Source organism: Gobio gobio (genome assembly GCF_949357685.1).
Source record: "Gobio gobio genome assembly, chromosome: 9".
Classification (NCBI taxonomy): Eukaryota; Metazoa; Chordata; class Actinopteri; order Cypriniformes; family Gobionidae; genus Gobio; species Gobio gobio.
In genome coordinates, this window is record NC_137115.1 from 32,626,115 (window position 1) to 32,648,594 (window position 22,480).

At 37.1% G+C, this 22,480-nt stretch overlaps 1 protein-coding gene across 2 annotated transcripts in view; it reads right to left on the minus strand.

Moving 5' to 3' along the window:
- Positions 1-5,335: 5,335 nt before the first annotated feature.
- golim4a (golgi integral membrane protein 4a) overlaps positions 5,336-22,480 on the minus strand; it is a 45,810-nt gene continuing 28,665 nt past the window's right edge. Inside the window, exons 8-16 of one of the 2 annotated variants that reach the window (XM_079825425.1) lie at positions 20,426-20,581; positions 20,071-20,313; positions 17,288-17,553; positions 16,906-16,982; positions 15,680-15,744; positions 15,130-15,312; positions 14,590-14,658; positions 14,415-14,501; positions 5,336-7,328 (exon numbers count right to left, since the gene is read on the minus strand). In XM_079825425.1, coding sequence (XP_079681551.1) covers positions 7,194-7,328; positions 14,415-14,501; positions 14,590-14,658; positions 15,130-15,312; positions 15,680-15,744; positions 16,906-16,982; positions 17,288-17,553; positions 20,071-20,313; positions 20,426-20,581 — 1,281 coding nt within the window. In that variant the 3' untranslated portion in view covers positions 5,336-7,193. The remainder of the gene's footprint in view (positions 7,329-14,414; positions 14,502-14,589; positions 14,659-15,129; positions 15,313-15,679; positions 15,745-16,905; positions 16,983-17,287; positions 17,554-20,070; positions 20,314-20,425; positions 20,582-22,480) is intronic. The other variant, XM_079825426.1, reaches the window with a different exon arrangement.

Here is a 22,480-nt window from a genome sequence, read left to right on the forward strand (position 1 = left end):
GCTCACAGTATGGCAGCTGCATGTAAACCGGGGTATTTGGTTGCTCAATGACCAGCCAACCCTTGGTTTGTTAAGTTCACACTTTGTCCTGAGGGCTGTTTTGACAGGCGAGTCCGTTCTTGGGTGGTAGTGCTTGATGCCTGGCTGGTGTGAAGAAAGGGCACGGAGATTAAATCAGATACAGTCATGTGACACTGGTTAGCAGCAGATAAAACTGATGATGTCACTGCATGCGTTGGCTTAGCGTTTCATGTTCTCTAGGCTTATGTGGACAGACAGACCACTGATTGACTCTAGATCAGTGGGACGGACGCATATGAACAATATCTTAAATTATTGGTGGTCAAGAATGGAAAGATTGGGCCTTGTTCTTCCCTTGCGAAAAATAACCATGTTTTTAGTATAGTAAAAGTGACAAATGTTTTTTTGGCTAATTGATTACCATTTGTATTTCCACAGTTTTACCACAAATATCATGGTTAAATTATGGTTAGAGTAGCAAATCCATGGTTAATTCGTGGTTACCAAGGTTTAACTATAATAACAATGTTTCTTATGGTTTTATTTGTAGTAAAACCAAGTTTAATTTTCGTAAAGGGTTTGTAGGCTACGAGGTCTCCTTTAAGACATTATGTGGGCCTACGTTTTAAAAAGTGTTTAAACTTGTGCTGCTTTTATCGGCAAAACGTAGTGTCATTATCATAGATTTACATATAAAATAAAAAGAGAAAAGTATTTTGTCAATACATTTTGACGTTTAGCCGACACATTGATAGCGCTACATTTGTGAACAGCCGTGAACATTTGAAGTGGTTACATAGCCGCGTGTGCGAATGCTTTCGTGCGAATGCTTTCAATATGAAGGGCTTCATATTGAAAGCATTCGCACACGCGGCTATAACCACTTCAAATGTTCACGGCTGTTCACAAATGTAGCGCTATCAATGTGAGAACAACATTTATTTCATATTTTCAACTTAACAGGACAATGGCATTGAAAGCATTCGCACACGCGGCTATGTAACCACTTCAAATGTTCACGGCTTCATATTGAAAAGCATTCATCGTGACCCGCCATTGTCCTGTTAAGTTCAGCTTCAGCGGCGATCACTAATTCATATGCGCTTCAGTGTTTTGTTTTAATTTTGGTGTCAATTTCAGCGTCACTGAAACCTGAGCTGTGGAGACTGTGCGTGCAAGAAAGCAAAGAACAGAGAGAAACCAGAGATCTGACAAAATTATAGGCCTACTACAGCTTATTAAATCTGTGAAAGCGGCTTTGTTTGTCAGCAGACCTCTGCTTCCCAACGGAGAGCATTTTTTCCAGTGTTCCTCAACTTCAAGGATTCATTACAGCTGCCTGGAAAATGATAACACAATGCAGATATGCTAGCTCACAACAACAGAAAAACAAAAAACCAAAAAGGCTAAAAAGAAATATAAATATGTTAACCCTGTCAAATAGGGAAAAGCTTTGGGTGCTCGAGCCCCTGCCCATTTTCAAAATGAATCAAAAGTGCCCCTCTCAGACAAATATCAAGGATAATATCGTGGTCAATAAAACTAAATAAATGTGATTATTATAACATGACAATGTATACAATAGTAACGAACGGCTCAAAAGTCTGATAATTTCTGTTGAGGCGTTGCCATAACGCGTTGATATGGGTTGCGTGCGTTTTGATTGACAGCTGATTTCCACTGTTCGGAAATGGCTCTCGAGCCAAATATGGTCCTTTCAGAGAGTGTGTGGCCTCGCGGGAAAAAAGTAAGCCAATGTTTTTTTTTTTCATCCATAATCAGAGCTAATGTGTTGATTTAATTACAAATCTATATATTAGCTATATATTTTAAAGTATTACACAATTCACCAATGCCCGTTTGTCATGTATAGGCTATACAACAACCAATCGTGATCTGCCAAAGCAAGTTCAAAGTCCATTGGGCGATGTGAAACGCTAATTTCCTGTTCTTATTCATAAATCGGTTGAAAAATACATGGACAGACGAACTAACGTTTGTGGAACGATTTCCTGCGGTTTGTCTCATTTTATAAATTGTATCACTAACAAAATGGATTTTAACAGACAACAAACAAATCCCTGCAAAAAACCACAGCAGCAAACGTCGCATTAATGGTAAGTAGTGTTAAATTCACTTGTACTTATGTATATTGATACACCGTTTACTATTTCATGAAACTATCAAAGTTAACAAAACCCAAGTGCCACCGGCTCCTACAGGCAGGGGCGGGTCTAGACAATTTTTCGTGGGGGGGCCAGGCTGGGGCACAGACTCAGAGAGGGGTGGCACATTTAAATACATGTAAACAGTGAACCAGTATAAATAGCCCTACACTGGAGGTAATAATACTGTATATTATTGATAACAAAACGTATTATAATGAGTGAAAATGAATTAAAAATGAGCAACTTCAAATTTGATATGAAATAACAAATAACTCAACAGTAGTAGAAGAACATGGGTTGTGGTAAATGCAATGCAAGCATGATTTTTTTCCCATCATAATTGTATATAGTTGTAAACAAGATGGACCAACATAATTGACAAGAGTAGAAAAGCTTTTGAGCTCAACAAGAAGCTGTAGCAGTGTTTATTCATATTTATATTACATTATAAATATATTATATTTGTTTCCCACAGGATTTTGTGAGACTATGCTGGGTAGACATTGGTCCCTCTAGGCTAGGGGTTGCTCCCCAAAAGAAAACTGTTCATTTTAAATTTAAATGCATAAATCTGGTGCATTTTGAGAGAAAAATTAAGTGACTAGATCCATAAAGAAATGTGTTTTTTGTAAACAATTTTGTAATTTAGTAGTAATTTATTTATTGGTTGCATAGATATGAATGGTGATGGTATAGGGCACATAAATGATAGTTCATAAATGGTAAAACATGGAGAGTATGCATTCAAACCATCAAAAATATACAGCAAAAGAGGTTACCTTCGTTGAATTAACTTATTTCTAGAATAATTAGTGGGGGCCTGTAATACATATTTATTATGTGAATATTTAGGCTATAGGGTCTAACTGTTCAAATTACTCATGGTTCAGTCTGTATGTGCTATATTCAGGGAAAAAATAACTACTGTCAAATAAAAATAAAGAAAATAAAAACAAATAATCTAACTATGCAAAAGCACAAATAAATACAATCAGAGCAAAGATACTTATAAAATAAACAGTGCTTTTCAGGTTTTTCTGGTAGATCTAACATTAGTTCTCAGAAATGGAATATCAGTAATCAAATGTAAAATTGCATTGCATGGCCTATTTGACTGTATAAATTAAAGACTGTTATTAAAGTTATAAAAGCTAAAGCAGTGAGTGATTTCCTTGTCTTTTGTAGTTTGATTAACATTAAAAACACAGACAGCAGGAATATTAGTTTGCTAGAATACTCAAGACGGTCATGTTGACAATTTTTGTGTGAATTTGTCCGTTTAGGCGGAAGACTTTAAAGAGAACTCAATATTTGCTCGCTATCTGAGACGCGGGTTTGCGCGCTTCGGATGAGCTACTCTACATTCCTGAAGGTTACAGGGAAAGATGAGGAGTTGCTCTCTCCGTGTGGCTCCCCCCAGGCCTTTTAAGTTGAGGCAGCTTCTTCAACTCATCACTTTTAGGAACATGTGCCCGTTGTCTTCCTGGTGTGTTGCATTGGCATGATGGCTTTTCTAAAAAAAAATTGACATTAAAAATAAAACATGTAATGTAATATTACATTAAAATATGTTTAAGACTAAACTTAACTTGTGCCTCATGTCTCACTTAACCCCACCGCCACATTTTTAGAAAAAATCTCTCTTTGCAATTCAGGATAATCTTCAGCTAGCATCATCACATGGTTTTATATGTTGGTAGTTCATCAACATGTGTGATATAAGTTTTTCTACCTGAATCAATTTGCTTTGGCACAACAGTTAAGTTGACAGCAAGAAAATGTACTTTTACATGCAAAAAAAATATTTTTGTGAAAAAAAAACCTGCTTGCCAGAGCACCATGAGGTCCTCTCCTTCATGGCCAAGGGGAAATTGAAGGGGCTTGAAAACATAATGGTCATATGACCACAAATGAGTTCTGTTGACTAGATACAGGGGGTGTCTCACATTACCCCACTCTCCCCTACTCTTTACAGCATCAACCGTATAGTGTTAATAATATAAAATAACCTTTCATTGAAGTAAAACTATTGAAAGTGAGAGGGAAAAAAATCACATTATGAAATAAATGTTGTTCTCTACTTCATGTTGGCCACTATTATTGGCACCCCTAGAAGTAAAATATTACTCAAGTATTTCATTTTTAGCACATCAGGGTGACTAGAAACATGAAATTGTCCAGCCATGACTTCCTGTTACACAGGATAAAAATATGAGGAAACACAAATTCCCTTAATCATTCATCACAGTGAGTAAAACCAAAGAATATAGTTCTGATGTGCAGCAAAAGATTGTTGAAAAAATAAAAAATAGCTGAATTGAAAATCCCCATTTCCACCATCAGGGCAATAATGAATAAGTTCCAATCAACTAAGATGTTACGCATCTGCCTGGAAGAGGACGTGTGTCTATATAGTCCTAATGCATGGTTATTTGAGTAAAAAAAAAAAAAAAAAAAAAATCAAACAGCACCTATATCACTACAAATTGTTTGGGAGGGTTTCAAGAAAAATCCTCCTCGCTCATCCCAAAAACTCCAGTATAATCAGTCGTCAGATACGACGAACTTCAAAAGGGACCGGCTTCGATGGTCAACTATATATATATAAAAAAAGAGCTTTTTGGCAGAAAATCCACCAGATGGGAATGTTGTGGGCCTTTTTTTTTGCTGAGGTCCTTAACAACTTGTTCAGATCCATGGTATCATGGATTCTAGCAAATACCAACAGATAAAACCTGACAGCCTCTGCTAGAAATCGTATAATAGGCCATGGTTGGATCTTCCATCAGTGATACAAAACAAACATCAAAGTCAACACAAAACTGTGTCATTGAGCACAAAATGAAGCTTCTGCTCTGGCCATCAGTTCCTTACAAAAATGAGTGGGGTGAACTAAAGAGAAGAACCACCATGTTCAATGTTCAGAGATTCTGTATGGAGGAATGGTCTCTGATCTCAAACCTCATCAGGCGTTATAGGTAAAGTCTCAGTTAAAGAGCAGTTATCTTGGCAAAAGCAGGTATCAAAAAGTATTGAATAAAAGGGTGTCAATAATTGTCGTCAATTGTGTACGATTTCTCACCCCCATTTTCAATTATTTTACTAGATTTTGTAATTAAAAAAAAAATAAAAACAAAAGACCAAAAGGATTAACAATCCAGATTTATTTATCCTTGTTAATTATTACCAAGGGTGCTAATAATTCTGTCCATTACTGATTATAGCCTAAATGAAATACCAATATGTTTTGTGAAGAATGAGAGGTAGAAAATGTTTTTGGGATGATCTCAGTCCATCATGTTTTACTATTTCACCCAAGGCTCTCAGAACTGCAGAGCTGTCGCCTGAATCTACACATTACTTCTGTGTCACTTCTGCTGCATCTCATCAGCCTTCCAGGAACTGCAGGATGAAAGCAGTGTTAGCGCTCAGTGTTATTTTTGCTTTAGGTGCATTCTTACATTTAATGTTAGACGAAGAGATATTTCTTCTACTCCAAACATCAGCACACCCGCCAGACTTTGTGCATGATTAAAAGAGGATGAGCATTAAACCCTTCACCAATTTTTATTCCGCTCACAATGCCATTATCAACAAAATATTTCTCTGCAAATCACTTTCAGAATGGAAAACTTGGGTGGGGGGGGGTCTATAAACATAGATATTTATTTTAAATATGAAGTATTAAAGCTGAACACGTAACAGGAAAGCTGGTTTCACCAATATTACATCAACTAATAAATCTACAAATCATATGCTTCCCAGAAAATAAAAAAAGTGAAAAAACAAGAGTATTTCATTTTATATAATATAAAAAACAAGTAAATACAAGCAAATAAATAAAAAAAAAAATCTCAATATTGTAGTGATTTAGCATACATTCAGAACAAATTATTTCTTATTTGAGTAAGCTAATCCAACCATTTTGTTTACATTTTGCATATTCAAATTGTACATCTGAATATTATGTCTCCTATTAATTCTCATTTTCAATGTGCCATTCATTTTTCTGCTGTCTAATGTCATATGTTGGACTAACAGTGACAATAAACCTTGAGGACCAGGTCCAGTAGCACGTAGAACACTAGTACTAGTTTATACTAGAATAGTAGTTGGCAGGTCGACTTGAAAAGAAAAATAAAACAGTAAAAATAGTTATCCACAACGGAAACATTCAACAAAGAGACCAGAAACCAAATCATCCTGGCAGCGTTTGAGAACGTTTTCCTTAGCATCTCTATAAGGCACTTGGTGAAAAGCAAATAAAAATCATGTTTAACTAAATGAATTTGGTTTATGTTTAGGCAGCAGAAATCCCACTAAGGTAAATAAGCACATACAGTACAACATATAAAAAAAAAGACAAGCTTTCGACAGCTACAGTTATCTGTTTGAATTACATGTAAACATTAATGTAGTGACATCTGTTGACCTTGCCAAACTCAAGCATGATACAATATTTCTGCATTGCATTATTCATCAACAAGATGGATGAATTACCAACAAGTTTGGCCGGGGTCAGGTGAGGATTTAAGGCTGATTGGTGACTGCTGCCTGTCCAGTAAGATCAGTCTTAACTGTTAAAAGAAGTTTTTTTAAAGGTTTACTTCAAAGATGGAATATATCTCATATGTGGAGCCACAACTGAACAAAAACCTTTCAGTGCAAGAGTTTCTGGTGGATGAAATCTGTGCTTTTAGATTGTCGTCCAGCCCAAAAAAACAAACGCAGGATATAACAGCATTTAAACTGAACTCATTCACTGCTCCTTAGAAGAAATGACAGACAGACGTACAGTAAAGGCAGACAGCAGGTGTTTGATCTGTGAGTGGTTGGGCGTTTTGGTGCATCTCGGTTTCAGAGTTACACAGACCGGAAGAAAAACCGGTTTCCTTTTCATCGGAACGACCCAAAAGAGCCATCTCACGGCACAATGTTTAAGCGGATGGGTGGGAAACCCAATCCAAACGTGGCAGCGTTTGGCTGTCCTTCCTTTCAATAGGCTCACATTTCTGCCCTGCGAAGGGGCGGTTTATCCCCGTTGCCTTCTTCTTCTTCCTCTTCTTCCTCGTAGTTCTCCTCATTGTTACGTTGGGCCGGTTCATTATCCTCCTTCACAACCGGACCTCTGGCCTCTTCCTGTACAGATACAAAGAAACAGCATTGTGTTTACTACATACACCTATACAAGGCATTGAGTCAGTTTGAGTGCTACAAACCATCTTAGATTTCTTTCACAGAAGAAATAAAGTGATGTCCGTATATTCATCCGAATATTATGGAAATGTGTTTCCGCCACAGAATAAAAAATAATCATTTTAATTGCAAATTTGTATCTTTTTTTTTGTCAGAATTGTGATATAAAGTCTCAATTGCGAGTTATAACGTCAGAATTGCAAGATTTAACCCTCTAGGGCCGAATTTTTTAAAATAAAAAAATGTAAAAAATAGTAGCTTCATCGGAATGGTACGAAACTTGGTGACTTTATTGGTACTTGGTATATGAACAAACAAAACAATTAGGGACAGGATTTGAAAAGTCTAAGTGGTTGCACTCGGATCAAAAATGACCCTCATAGGAAATGAATGGGAAATTGGCAAAAATATGAAAATTCAGAGTTTTTTTGTGCGTACAATCTACAAATCAGCCACGATGCAGAAAAAAAGCACACAACAGTGAAGGAGTGGATCTCTAAAACATCAAGAGTGCAAAACAGACAAATACACTCACACACACACTTATACACACAAAAACACACGCACACACAAATTAACGCGTGTCATTGCAAAAGCTAATTTTGTGAAAATTTTGTGTTACTGTTCATTGAATTGTACAAAAAATATTTTTATGAAAATGTTTATTATAAAAGGTTAATAAAAAATGTTATGCCTGAAAGAATTGCATTTTTATTAAGTTACAATTAAAACAATGGGTAACAAAATGCTTTCCATTTGTTCTCTTTCTAATGCAATGTTCAGGTTTGACTGTATTATAAAGTAAAACTGGCACTTTAAATGACCATTTTAACCAACCAAACAAACAAAAAACTTGACAAAAATAGTCTTTGAGAATCTCTTATTATATATTAAAATCCACAACCTGAAAAAAAAAATAGGCAAATATGTGCAAAAACAACTAGAATTCACAAGCCTTTCTACAGAGAGCTGTAAATCCATCTAGTGGTTAAGTAAGCCGTTACACCTCGGGTGTGCATTATCATTCTAATAATTGAACGGCCCGGAGTCAATTATTCCGCTTATACTACGGTTACCACACCTCAAGACATCGATCCGATTATATATTTAATGGGATTCGTCCGGTTTTTGTACTTAAATCGCTATTGTGAGTAGGACTATTTCTTCCGCGTCTCATCCAACAGCTCTTTTGCTAGTTCCGAAACGTCATTTTAAAGCTGTTAACGAAGGCTTGAGCCGTTGATAGCATTCTACTGCAGTTATTAATAAAGTTATTAGAAAGAGAATGAGAGCGACAGAGAGAGAGAGAGAGAGAGAGAGAGAAAGAAAGAGTGCTTGTGTGAATTAGGCTACCTCTCTAAACAGCGCTGTTATTACCTCGCTAGTGAAAAAATGTCACGTGTAGCCTTTAAGTTGCTCCACTATATAGGCGAACTGATCAAATCGTCAGGGCAGCGCTGACAGCTTTTTGTGCAAACTGTAGTGCGTGTGCGAGCATGTGTGATTTCAGTAATGAGACAGAAAAGCTTGCCTTTGTTGTTTTTCATCTGGACTGTCTAATACTGCTGCCGCCCAGTTGTTGAACGTTTTATATTCACTGTAAATATTAAGATTTACTTTAGGAAAATCGTCTGTCATATTGTTGTTTTTTAGTCCTGTAATTTCCGTTATTACAGTTAACTATGCGCAGTGATATGGAACTGTAATGCGGTCAAGAGAGCTGCCTGGAACTACGTTCGCTGTGCGTCTCCCAGAAAATAACTGCACACCTCAGAACGTTCATCAGCCAATCAGATTCAAGCATTCAACGGCCCCGTAGTATAAAATATGATATTGCATGATAATAATGCTCACTGCTTCCACCAGATGGCACCAATCTGATTTAAAAAAACAAACAAAAAAAAAACACATTATATATTAGGGCTGTCAGAAGATTAATCACGATTAATCGCATCCAAAATAAAAGTTTCTGTTTACATAATATATGTGTGTGTACTCTGTTAATTATTATTTAGATATAAATACACACACAAGCATGTATATATTTAAGAAAAAAATATTATTTTTATATATAAAACATTTATATTTATATATATTATAGATTATATAAATGTATATACAGTATATACATGCAAATATTTCTTAAATATATACATGAATGTGTGTGTATTTATATATAAATAATAATTAACAGAGTACACACACATATTATGTAAACACAAACTTTTATTTTGGATGCGATTAAATCGCGATTAATCTTTTGACAGCCCTAATATATGTATATTTTCTATTATATTCAAAGGGGAAAATGGATCATAATTATTGCATAAATATTAATTATTATCATAAAATTCTCAAAACACAAAAAAAAGAAAGAAAAAATATTATTAAACAAAGATACATTTAATTGATTTTACTTAAAAATTAATAATAATTGATTTCAGGGGTCAGGGCACTTTTGACGCGAAGGTCCTGAGTGTGACTGGAAAACGAAGAACCGCAATTATGTATTTTTCCCCTCAGAATTGGACTTCATAACTCAATTTAATATAAAGCAATTTCAAGTTTATATCATGTAATTCTGATTTTATATCACGCAATTCTGACTTTATAACGCGCAATCAGAATTGCAAGACGTAAACTTGCAATTGTGAGAAAAAAGGTCAGAATTGTGAGATAAAAAGTCACAATTATCTTTTTAATTGTTTTATTCCGTGACAGAAAACAAACTTTCATAGAATACGCCAATATAGTAGGCAATAAACACCGGATGACCTGCTACTTCCAGCGAGATTCTGAAATGCGCATCCATTTGACTCTTTACTTTCCAACAAGGCCACAGGAGAGGGTTTGTGAATGGCAGTGACGTGAATTAATTAATTTAATTAATTTAATTTGAATTTCATATATTGGTCAAAGTACATTTCAAGTATGTAACCAAATACAGGATGCGATTTCGGACACAGCTATGGGTTTGGACCAACATGAGGGTGAGTAAATGATGACTTTTCAATTTTGAGTGCACAGATGTGAATAAAGCATGAAGAACATTCCCTAAATCTAAGAGATGAGGTGAAAATGGAGGATGGGTATTTAAAGTGGAGCTGGACTCATGGAAGTAACTGAACACCGTGGAGGACGCTGCAATCGATCTGACTCACCCAACTGTGGCACTGCCACCGTCTACAGTTACAGCGGCGGCTTGTACAAAAGAATAAGTGAAAACGTACACACGTAAGCACTACACAACTCTCTGTGATACATTACAGTGACAGAGACCATAAAATTGTCTTGGAACAGACAGCTGAACTAGAGAGATTCATGGTCCTGCCTTCTAAGTTTTTGACAAGAAACTCAATGAATGCTACAATTATTTGCTAATTTAGGTCATTAACACATATATAATGCTTAACAGATACTAGTTTTTTATTCGCTTTTATACTATTTTCACAAGTAATGTGTACATTTTTTTAAACTCTTAGTTCAAAACTCCAAACTGATCACTTGTAACACAGCTAGTCATTCTTTCAAACCCTGATCCCACGCTTTCATTACAGTTAACCACATTTTCAGTCCACATAATCATTTCAAACACAAGATTATTGTAATATGTAATTAGAAAATTTGGTTTAAACACCGAAACACAACACGTATTTTCTTCTTTCAATTTAGTACTTTAAACAATCAGTTCAAACAATGCAAGATCTTTTCTCTCTCTCTCTCTCTCTCTCTCTCTCTCTCTCTCTCTCTCTCGCACACGCACACGCACACGCACACACATATATATACATATATATATATACATATATATATACATATATACATATATACATATATATATATATATATATATATATATATATATATATATAAAAAGATAAGATTTATATAGATATATAAGATAAATAACTATAGAAATTATGTCTATAGATTAGAATCAATATCTATAGAAATCTATAGGTGTACCAAATGATTAATTGATTAACCATTAAGATCAGTGGATTAAATAATAGACAAATGTATTAAACTGAACTTGAAGAGGTGCAAATCAAAAGTTTGATAGTAAGAGCTTTATGAAAGGCAGTTACTGTGAAGTTATTTTGTGTAGTGAAAAGGATACTTTGGAAAATTGTGTTATTATTGTGTTGAGAATTATTTGATGAATAGAAAGATCAAAAGAACAGAATTTATTTAAAATGGAAAGTATCATTGTCAAAGTCTTTACTGTCCCTTTTGATCAATTTAATTCATCATTGCTGAATAAATCCACCCCCCCACTTCCCAAAAAAACCACAAACAACCGAGCGCCAAAAACAAACAGCAGCCAACTTTTACAGTTCCTCCTGAACCAAAACAACAAACTTGTGCTTCGTCCACATCATGTCGTACCGTAATTAAGAGAAGGCCACCCGTGACGTTTCACTCTGAGCTACTCAAACTTGGATTTCTGCCTTTCTATGGCAACACTATCAACGCCGAAAGGAATCTGCAGCCGTCAGGAGGTACAAGTAAGAGCTCTCTAAGTTGTTTACATTCATATTATTGTACAATATGTATAATTTGTAATTATTGTATTGTGCTTTGAGAGATTAGTAGGGCTGTACTATTAATCGAAAAATAATCTTAACCGAAATTCAGAACCTATAACCAACGTATTTTTCCCATGTCGGTTATTTCGGTTTTAGTCACGTGACCCCGCCCCGTCAGTCACATCAAGTGCAGTTTGCAGGCACACAGAGAGATGCAGGAGCAGTTATCTTTGTTTATAGATGCCCAGAATCACTATAGTAACTGCATGTTTTACACAGTTTACAGGTCAGTTAATTGCCATTCTCCTAAGCGCTGCCACACACACACACACACACACACACACACACAGAGACAGACAGACAGACGGCGCGCGCAAACCCCAAAGCCAGATCGCTTTCACTTTCGTCCTCATAAAGTTTGTCAAGTAAATGCGTGTAAAGGCTTGAACATTTAAAGCGATTGTGCACTATTCAAAAACAACAATACGGAACCTTATCCGTTCAGGGCTCAGCTTTTTTCTGTGACACCGAGAGCCGAGCCGTGTCGCATCTCTGATAACGCGCGGGCGCGCCCTTAAGGCAGACCTCTTTCACCTGCGTCCTCACAAAGCTTTGTCATTTGTATGTGTTTTAAGGCCTACCAGTTTGAACATTAAAGCAATTTTAGGCCATCAGATGTGTATTATGTTGAACTAATGCCTGATATATTGTGACAAACGAACACTCAAACAGAAGCTCGCACCACGTGAAGATCGCACGCAGAGAGCAGCGCAGAAACGCAGTGTCAACGTTGTCCTGGGACTAAAGTAAAAAGTCACTAAAGTAGCTTAGAAACTCAAACGTTATTGGCATATATTTTAATACCTTTGAAGCAAGTACAAACCACAGCTTCATAATGAATAGAGCCAGTATGAGTAGGCTAATTCACACACAATCACTCTCATTAATGCATTCAAATAAAAGTAATGTAGGCCTATGTGCTAATTTATCTGTATCTGATGTACAACAAGCAGAAATCTGCCCCATAGACAATAACTGCTGAAAGTGAACCGTATCCTTCAAGTATTTTAAAATCACAAAGAAATGCACTTTTTCATTAGAAAAAAAAAATTCCACCTTTAATAGTAGAAAATATTTACAGTAAAAACCTTATCAGGAACTTACTCAAAAACCTTATGAGTAGGGGTGTAACGGTACGTAGTCGTTTAACTTTAACAGTAGGCTTGTTTTAAGCGAGGAACACACCTCAATCCTAGTTCCCACACGAACATATGAAGTATTCAGTCCATTTTATCACGAAATTCAAACGATAAATGCTGTTTTGGCGCTCTTTAATGTGACGACTGATCACTGTATAGGCACGTCAATTCAAGCGGCCGCGGCGCGCACGCGAGTGAACGCGATCATCTCTTCCGGAAGAATAAACATTTATTAATATCTAAAGGTATGTTGAGGATAATACTTACTGAAACGTATCATACTTCGTATCAGAAGTCATTCAGTGTCCACAGCTGTTAATTCACTAGAGAAATCAACTCTTTCACTAAATATAAATCTTTCACTATATATAAATTCTACTTAACCTGTTAGTAGAATAGTAGAGTCTTGATTATTTAATGCTATGTTTAGATAAATCAGTCATGAAAATGACAGTCACTAAGATTATATTTCAACAACGAATTGGAGAAAAAGCATCATTTTATAATTAGATTTAGGAGTTAATGCAAAAACTGCCTTATGTGAAGTTTACATGTTTGCACACAATGTGTTATTTGAGTGTTGATTATCCTATAACTAAACATGAATATCAGCTGAATGGCTCATAGTTTGGGCTCTGTTTTTAATCTTTAATATTATAGTAATAATGTGCTAGTAAGGGCTCCCTATATAGTTTACAGCATTATCTTTAAGAAACTTTTAGTTATAATTTAATTCTTTTAAGGACAGACACCATTTTTTCAGTAAACCACTGTTTAATAAAAAATTATAAAAAGCCATTTCTTAAAACTGCTGTACTAAACCCGTACCGAACCGTGGCTTCAAAACTGAGGTACGTACCGAACCATCAGTTTTGTGTACCGTTACACCCCTACTTATGAGGACGGACAAAAAAGCAAAGCAAAAAAAAGCAAAATAATCGTTCATTAATCGTAATCGAGGTAAAATGTTCAATTAATCAAGATTTTTATTTTTGGTCAAATCGTTACAGCCATAGACATTAGGTCATTTAATGTCGTCTCTCATGACGCTTTGCAGACTCTGCTCAGGCTGTGCGCATTCATGTGTTCTGGGGGAGTCGTGGCTTTGAAAAGGGACCTCTGAAGGGAAGCTCTTCTGCTTTCAAATCTAGCTTGCTATTGCTAGCCTCTAAAAAACTGCACACCCTAGCTTTAATTAAATCACGTAAATCTGAAGGATTATTTTTCATTTTATCATCGTCCAGGAGCAATTATGATCAGCAAACCTTCTCAAAAAGCCACAAATTAAAAATATTTTGTACCTGTTCTCCATTCTCCTCATTATACGGGTCTCCCTCCTCCTCTCGTACCACCTCATGCTTTTGATTTTCTACCAGCTCATCTTGAGCCTGGAGAGAGAAAGCCGCCCCGATTAGGTAACAAATAATTTTTTTGTTTTGTTTTTAGGACTGTGTGTGTTTGCATTTGTTATCCGACCTCATCGTCGCCATCTTCCTGGTACTGCTCATCCAGAGCATCTTCCTGTTGGTCTGGGTTTCCAGCCATCTGCACAAAACACACAAAACTTCAGAAATTCTGAGCTGCGTAAAAAATATTCCCTAGATGTCGGCAAGAGTCAGATTCCCAAACTAAATCACTGTGTCCCAGGTTTCACAGACGAGGCTTAAGTCTAGTCCCAGACTAAAATGCATGAGCTGTTTTAACGGAAAGCAACTTGCACTGACATATGGTAAAATATATAAGTCACATTGTTGTTTTTTTTCTAAGGCATGTTTATAAAAAGCTACTTAAATGCCCTAATTGAACTAAGGTCTAATCCTGGCTTAATCTAAGCCCTGTCTATAAAACCAGGCCTGTAAGTGTTTTTTTTATATACAAAAAAATGCTGTATAGCTCCATCTGCACTGAAGTCTCATTGGTCCACAATCTCATTTCACATGCTTATTAATCATCATGCTGAAAACATGTCACGTCTGCTAGTTAAGAGACTCCAGCTGAAAAGAACTGGTCGCTTACCACCAGTTGTTCTTCAGCGGGCGGCTGGTGTTGATTCTCTATGTTGGGGTGGCCTACGGGCGCCGGCTCTTCCTCCTCCTCTTCCCCATGGGGATGGTGGTGCTGCTGCTCTGCCTCCTCAAACTCATCCTCGCCCTGATTGTTGGGGTCGTCCTCTGGATCAACATCTGCTACTACAGGTCGCTGTAAGATTGACGTATTTATCATCAGTACACATGTTCACACACACAATGGCTTGAATTACTCACATTTGCCATGACAGTTTTATGAGGTCATAAAAAGTGTTAAATATCTTACATGGTATGACAAACAAACATACATCTTAAATTTGGGGGCGGAAAAAAGGAACTGTGATGCAGCTTAATGTGATTATTACATTTCAAAAGGAGAAGACTGAATTACATAAATATGAGCGTTGCGTGTTCAAAGTCAAAATGCTGCGATGTTGTGCATTCTACAGGTTCTCGTTTCGAAAAGTAAGTATCAAGCCATGTTTATATGAATACTGGTGCTTGTATATATGTGCTTATAACAGCATAAGTGAACACACCCCATCCTCATGGTGAGCCTGGTCCTCTTCACCTGGCTCGGGCTCCTCATGGTGCACATTCTCCTCTACACATGACAGAGACACACAAAAATATAAACTTCAGGGCCCAGTAGTTAATCTAGATTTGCAAATCTAGATTTGGAAATCCCATATTTTGCTATCCAGGATCAGGCAATCCATATTACTTTTTTTGCGAGAGAACGCAAAAGCTTAAATAGCTCCTTATGAGACCCCAAAACAAACAAATTTGCATACAATATGGTATGCAGTTGTTAGAAACTACTTTTGACTGGTTAATCTCTGATTATTGGGCCAATGTAGTTTATATACAGTGATTTAAAGGTGCACTGTGTAAATTTTAGCAGTGAGGTCGCCCACCGCTCACCCCTCCCTTTCAAAGCACATTGAGAAGCTATGGTGGCCGACACAGGACAAAGATGTCATCGTCTGAGACCGCAGAGAGTATATATAGCAGTTTGTCAGTTTAGGGCTACTGACTACGCAAAATGGCGACTTCACTGAAAGGGGACCTGTGGTATATGTAGATAGAAATGGCTCATTCTAAGGTAATAAAAACATAACGGTTCATTATGTAAGGTCTTTATACACCATAGTTATGTATATTATATTGCATTTCTGTCAATAGATCCTCTTAAATATTACACACTGCACCTTTAAAAAAATACTTCAAATTAAACATGTTATTTTTGTTTGATATTGGCATCTGTTTGGGAGATTATTTTATTGCACTAATATCTCTTTCTTTTCTTTACTGTACTAAAAGGATTAACAGGTAGCCTAATGTCTACTTCTACTTATTACTTTAACAGTTAAACGAATTCAGAACAAAAAAATATATATATAAATGATTGTATACATTACATTATACAAAAGTTTTATTCAATTTCTGTTCCTGAAAATCCACCCTTCTGCTAGGATCAGGATAATCCATATTTTTTGGATCAAAGGTATCCCAATCTTACTAAAAAGTGACTGGCGATTTGATCCAGATCAAAACAAAAATTGGGTTTGTGATCTAATCCGATTGCAGCTCTTATTTTTCTTTTGAACAACGCATTTTCAAGATTTGATCCAATCCGATCAATTACTTTTGAACAACCGGGCCCAGATATTAAAAATTCCATCAAGCATTGAAGAAATTACTTTTTTGAGACACCACGGGTAAAAGTAGCACTGCTATCACGTCAAACCACATAAATTCTTACCTTTCTCCTCCGCTATCTGTGGCTCTTCTTCTCCCTGGACTATATCAGCATCCATGTTTTCATATTGTGCCTTTTTCCTGGTAAATACAGAAAATAAAAGGATTTATAAAATAAACCATTGCAGTTTCCTGGCTTTTATCACTGTGACAAAAACAGTAAAATAGCCATTAAACTCGCACACATGACCATTCTTCATTAACGCAGAAAGTATTGTTAAAAACGTGTAATTACGGAATTAGTAATAATGCAATTGTCTGTAACTGTGAAAAATAAGAGCAACACAGTCTCTCGTAGTTTTTTGTTTTTATAAAATATAATTGTAATAAAAATCAAAGTTTTAAAATAAATTAATAACTGCATGACTCAAGGGAGGGCCTCTGACCGGAGCATCTCTTGCTGGAGTTGTTGCTCTTTGAGATCGGCTTCTCTGTTCTGCTGTTCCTCTCTCTCTTTGTGTAGACGTAATCTTTCCTCTCTCTCCTTCTGCTGCTGCAGCTGCTGTTTATGCAGGGTTTCCTGACGCAGGTGCAACTGTCTGCGCTCCTCCGCCAGCTGCGCAGCCAGACGCTGCTGCTCCTGCTGCTGTTCGTATGCAGACTTCCCCCGCTCCACCTGTGCGTGCTGCACATGCGCCTCATCTGGCACCACCTGGGGGAAGAACAGAAGATTGAGGGCCTTACAATGGGAAATGAGTTAAATGTTGGAGGACAATGCAGGAAGGTGGACTGGCTAAGATAACTCAATATTTATAATAATAGTGAAAACATACAGAAGCATACACAAATATTGGGTGAAATAGACTATGTTCAGACTATTTTTATTCAAATCAGATCTTTTCAGGCAGACTGTCTGAGCTATTAATTGTGAGTAATCAAATAAGATGTGTGTCCTGACATAACAAACCTATCTGCATGGGTTACTTTGGTAACAAAGTAGGCTGTGACATGGCTTTCAAAACGGATGCAGGAAAAATGAAAAGCATCATCTCACTCTCCAAATAAGCGCCCTGTTGAGTCTGAGTGCAGAACTCCTCCATCGCACAAGGAACGGAGGAGACTGGTATATATATGTATACAAAAAAAAAATCAGATTTTTGCTCGCAGTCTGAACATAGCCATAGTGTGTTTTTACTTAGATGGAACTGTTTTCGATTAATACTTGATACATTCAGGCATCTTATAAGACAGCATTGGCATCTAGTTTTCAAATTTTGCTTCCAGGAACTTTTTTGTAGGTGTTGGGCGTGAGACATAGCTTAATTTAAATTTTGTAGGTGGCGCTATCGAGCCATTTTGCCACACCTAATTCTGAAACCCATATCAATACATTTTCACCACTTCTGACGCGTGTGCAAAGTTTCATGAGTTATCGAGCATGTTTTCATCTCGGAGAAGGTAGTGAATTATGAAGATCTTAATATCCACTTATCAGTAAGATCTTCATCATTCACTACCTCGATGTGACATACTGTCAGTGCACTTTTACCTCTTATACATTCCTGTGTATCTTAATATTTAAGACTACAGTATAATGCACATATGCACATTGCCTCTTGTACATCAGTAACCTTAATTCATTTTCTCATAGCTTTATTTATGAAGATTTTTTTATCTGTGTATATTGTACTTCTATGTATATTTTCATCTGTGTTGTATTTTTGCTTTTTTTTTTTCTTTAATATTGCACTGTCCATGGAGCGGACCTGACTTTCATTTCACTGCTGGTTATATATGCTCTATATAATTGTGTATGTGACAAATAAATCTCTTGAATCTTGAATCATGGAGAAGAATAACAGACAGAGCAATTCCAATAGGGTCCTCACACCATCGGTGCTCGGGCCTTAATAAATGTTTCTTAAGCATCAAATCACCGTTTTAGAATGATTTCTGAAAGATCATGTGACACTGAAGACTGGAGTAATGATGTGAAAATTCAGCTTTGCCATCACAGGGATAAATTACATTTTGAAATGCACTATATTGCAAATGTTTTGGGATGTCTGCCTTTACATGCACATGAACTTTAATGACATCCCATTCTTAATCCGTAGGGTTTTAATATGGAGTTGGCCCACCCTTTGCAGCTATAACAGCTTCAACTCTTCTGGGAAGGCTTTCCACTAGGTTTAGGAGTGTGTTTATGGGAATTTTTGACCATTCTTCTGCAAGCCCATTTGTGAGGTGAGGCACTGATGCTGGACGAGAAGGCCTGGCTTGCAGTCTCCACTCTAATTCATCCCAAAGGTGTTCTATCGGGTCGAGGTCAGGACTCTGTGCAGGCCAGTCAAGTTCCTCCACACAAAACTCGCTCATCCATGTCTTTATGGACCTTGCTTTGTGCACTGGTGCGCAGTCATGTTGGAACAGGAAGGGGCCATCCCCAAACTGTTCCCACAATGTTGGGAGCATGAAATTGTCCAAATTGTCTTAGTATGCTGAAGCATTAAGAGTTCCTTTCACTGGAACTAAGGGGCCATGCCCAACCCCTGAAAAACAACCCAACACCACAATCCCCCATCCACCAAACTTTACACTTGACACAATGCAGTCAGGCAAGTACTGTTCTCCTGGCAACCGCCAAACCCAGACTCGTCCATCGGATTGCCAGAGAGAGAAGCGTGATTCGTCACTCCAGAGAACACGTCTCCACTGCTCTAGAGTCTGGTGGAGGCGTGCTTTACACCACTGCATCTGACACATTGCATTGCACTTGGTGATGTAAGGCTTGGATGCAGCTGCTCGGCCATGGAAACCCCTTCCATGAAACTCTCTACACACTCTTCTTGAGCTAATCTAAAGGCCACATGAAGTCAACCTATCACGGTACCACGCTTGAATTTACTGGGTTCCTGGGAGCAACCCATTCTTTCACAAATGTTTGTAGAAGCCGTCTGCATGCCTAGTTGCTTGATTTTATACACCTTTGGCCATGGAAGTGATTGCAACACTTGAATTCAATTATTTGAAGGGGTGTCCCAATATTTTTGGCAATATAGTGTTTATTTACATAGACATTTCATATTTAAACTTGATGCCTTGGGGAGCATCAGAGATTTCTTTCAATACAATCTTTTCCCAAAAAAAACGTACATTTTAATGTAGCCATACTAGTTTATTGGTAATTTAATGTTTGCATTCAGAATCATGTCGCAGGAGTTCTGACCTCTTGAGCGTGACGTTGCTGCCTTTCTAGCGCATTTTCATCTGGTTGGTTGGCCTGTGGCTCCTCCTCCTCCTCCACTTCATTATGTGGCACATCAAACTCCTCCTCTAGTTTCTGAGGCTGCCCCGCCTGCTCCATCTCCTCCTCAGCCAGCTCTCTCCTCCTCTCCTCGGCTCCTCCCATTTCTCCAACTTCCTCCCTGTGGTGCGATTGAGGCTTCTCGACCTCATGATGGTTCTCCTTCTGATGGAGATCCACATGAGACAGATCTCATTCTCGACCATTTTAAATCAGTGACATGAGTGGGGGAAAAAAACACAGTTTTGAATGGATGATGGGTGACCAGTTTCAATACCTCTAGCTGAGCATCCTGGGGTTGATTGTTTTCCTCTGCATTCCCGTTCTGGACAGGCTGAACAGCCTCATGTTGATGGGGCTGCCCTGCAGCTTTTCTCAGACTGGGCATCTTACTGAGCGTTTCCTTCAGCTGTTTATATTCATCGACCTGAACCTGGAACCCATCGAGACCCTTTACATCAGTACAGCACCACACATCCGAGTGAAAGCTTAATATACACTGGTGAAAGGTTACACAAGATGGTTTGGTGGTTAGCTGAAACAAGAGTTTGAATTCAAGAGCCTGATATAAGGCAGAAGAGAAAGAGATTAAAGGCCATCATAAGGGAAATACAAATAAGAACTAGCGCAATCTATATCAATTATTGTATAATTACTTGAATAATGGATTGAGAACCTAAAGCAACATTTATTTAACTAACAAAATAAAATGAAAACCATGTAGTTTTGTAGTATTTACTCATTTAATTTAATCATATTATTTAGAACTTAAAGCTAAATATATTTCTTTGAAAAAAGAAGAAACAACAACATGGTTTTAATTGTATTTATTTATTTGATATTTAATATTAATATATTATTAATTTAATTATTTAATTAATAACTTAATATTTATACTTTTTAAAATAAAAAGATTTAGTTCAAAAGCATTTTATTTAGAACTTAAAGCAAAATGTATTTAATTGAAAAAAATACTAGAACTACATGGATTTAAATGCAAATGCAACAGTGTTAATTAGTTTGATGTCATTAATACTAAACGTTACAGGTTCTTGTACATCAATATGATACAAGAGGTACAATAATCATACACTGTTCGTTCATTGGCCAGAGGAGAACTGCCCCCTTGACTGAGCCTGGTTTCTCCCAAGGTTTTTTTCTCCATTCTGTCATCTGATGGAGTTTTGGTTTCTTGCCACTGTAGCCTTTTGCTTTTGGCTTGCTTATTTGGGGACACTAAATATTCAACGATATTACTGATCTGCCTGTATTGACACCATTGAATGAGAATTGAACTGAGCTGGACATTATTTTCCTGTTATCACTGTAAAGCTGTTTTGAAACAATCTGTATTTTTATAAATAAAGGTGACATTTGACTTGACAATAGAAAAAACATCAAATCAGTTCATCACACAATGCTAATATATGACTTCAAAAGACTATTCTTTTAAATCATACTATTGTTTAATCATTCTCAACTCACACCCAAGATCCTTCAATCCTAACCTAACCTTTCTCCCAGTCCTCCTTCACTTGGGTACCTGTTTTCTTTTCCATTTGAGTACCAAGTGTTGCCAGCATATGGAAGGAAAATATCACTCTGGATGTGTGCAAACACAAACACACACACACACACACACACACACACACACACACACACGCTAAACCCACAACCTCCCAGCATCCTTCCCAATCATCCTGAGAAAGCAGATAGTGACAGTTCTAATTAACGAGCATCTGTACATCTGGTTACACAAAGCTGCAGAGAAAGAGCGAGTAAACAGGAAGTACAGCATGTATGGCTTATCAGAGTCATGCACATTTTAGCATACTAAACAAGGGCAAGAAGTTGAGAAACGAGAGCGAGTGTGTGTGCAAGAGATCAGAATGGCCTTGTGGAATGCGGCCGGACTTGAAATGCAGGCTTAGTCCAGTCCGACACAGCTTGCATAAGCAGCACGGCAGTCTAACTGAATCAGCAGGATCATGTGCTGCTTTCACACTGAGAGCATTTCTACTGCATAATTGATATGCAGTGCTTTGCAGAAAATAATATAAAACATATTAGCACTGTTTCGAAACCTGGTGAGCTGTCTCGCTTCCTACATAAGCAGCATCCTAACCGTCATGGTTATAGTTTGTGATGAAGCCACATTAATAACACTCCTAAATTGCACAGGAAAAGCAACTTAAAGAGCACCTATCATGGAATTTTGAAATTTACCTTTCATGTAGTGTGTAACATAGATCTAAGTGAACAAAAACATCCTGTGATAGCTTGAAATATGACAGTGCACCGTATATATAGTTATTTTCTTTCAAAAGTAAGA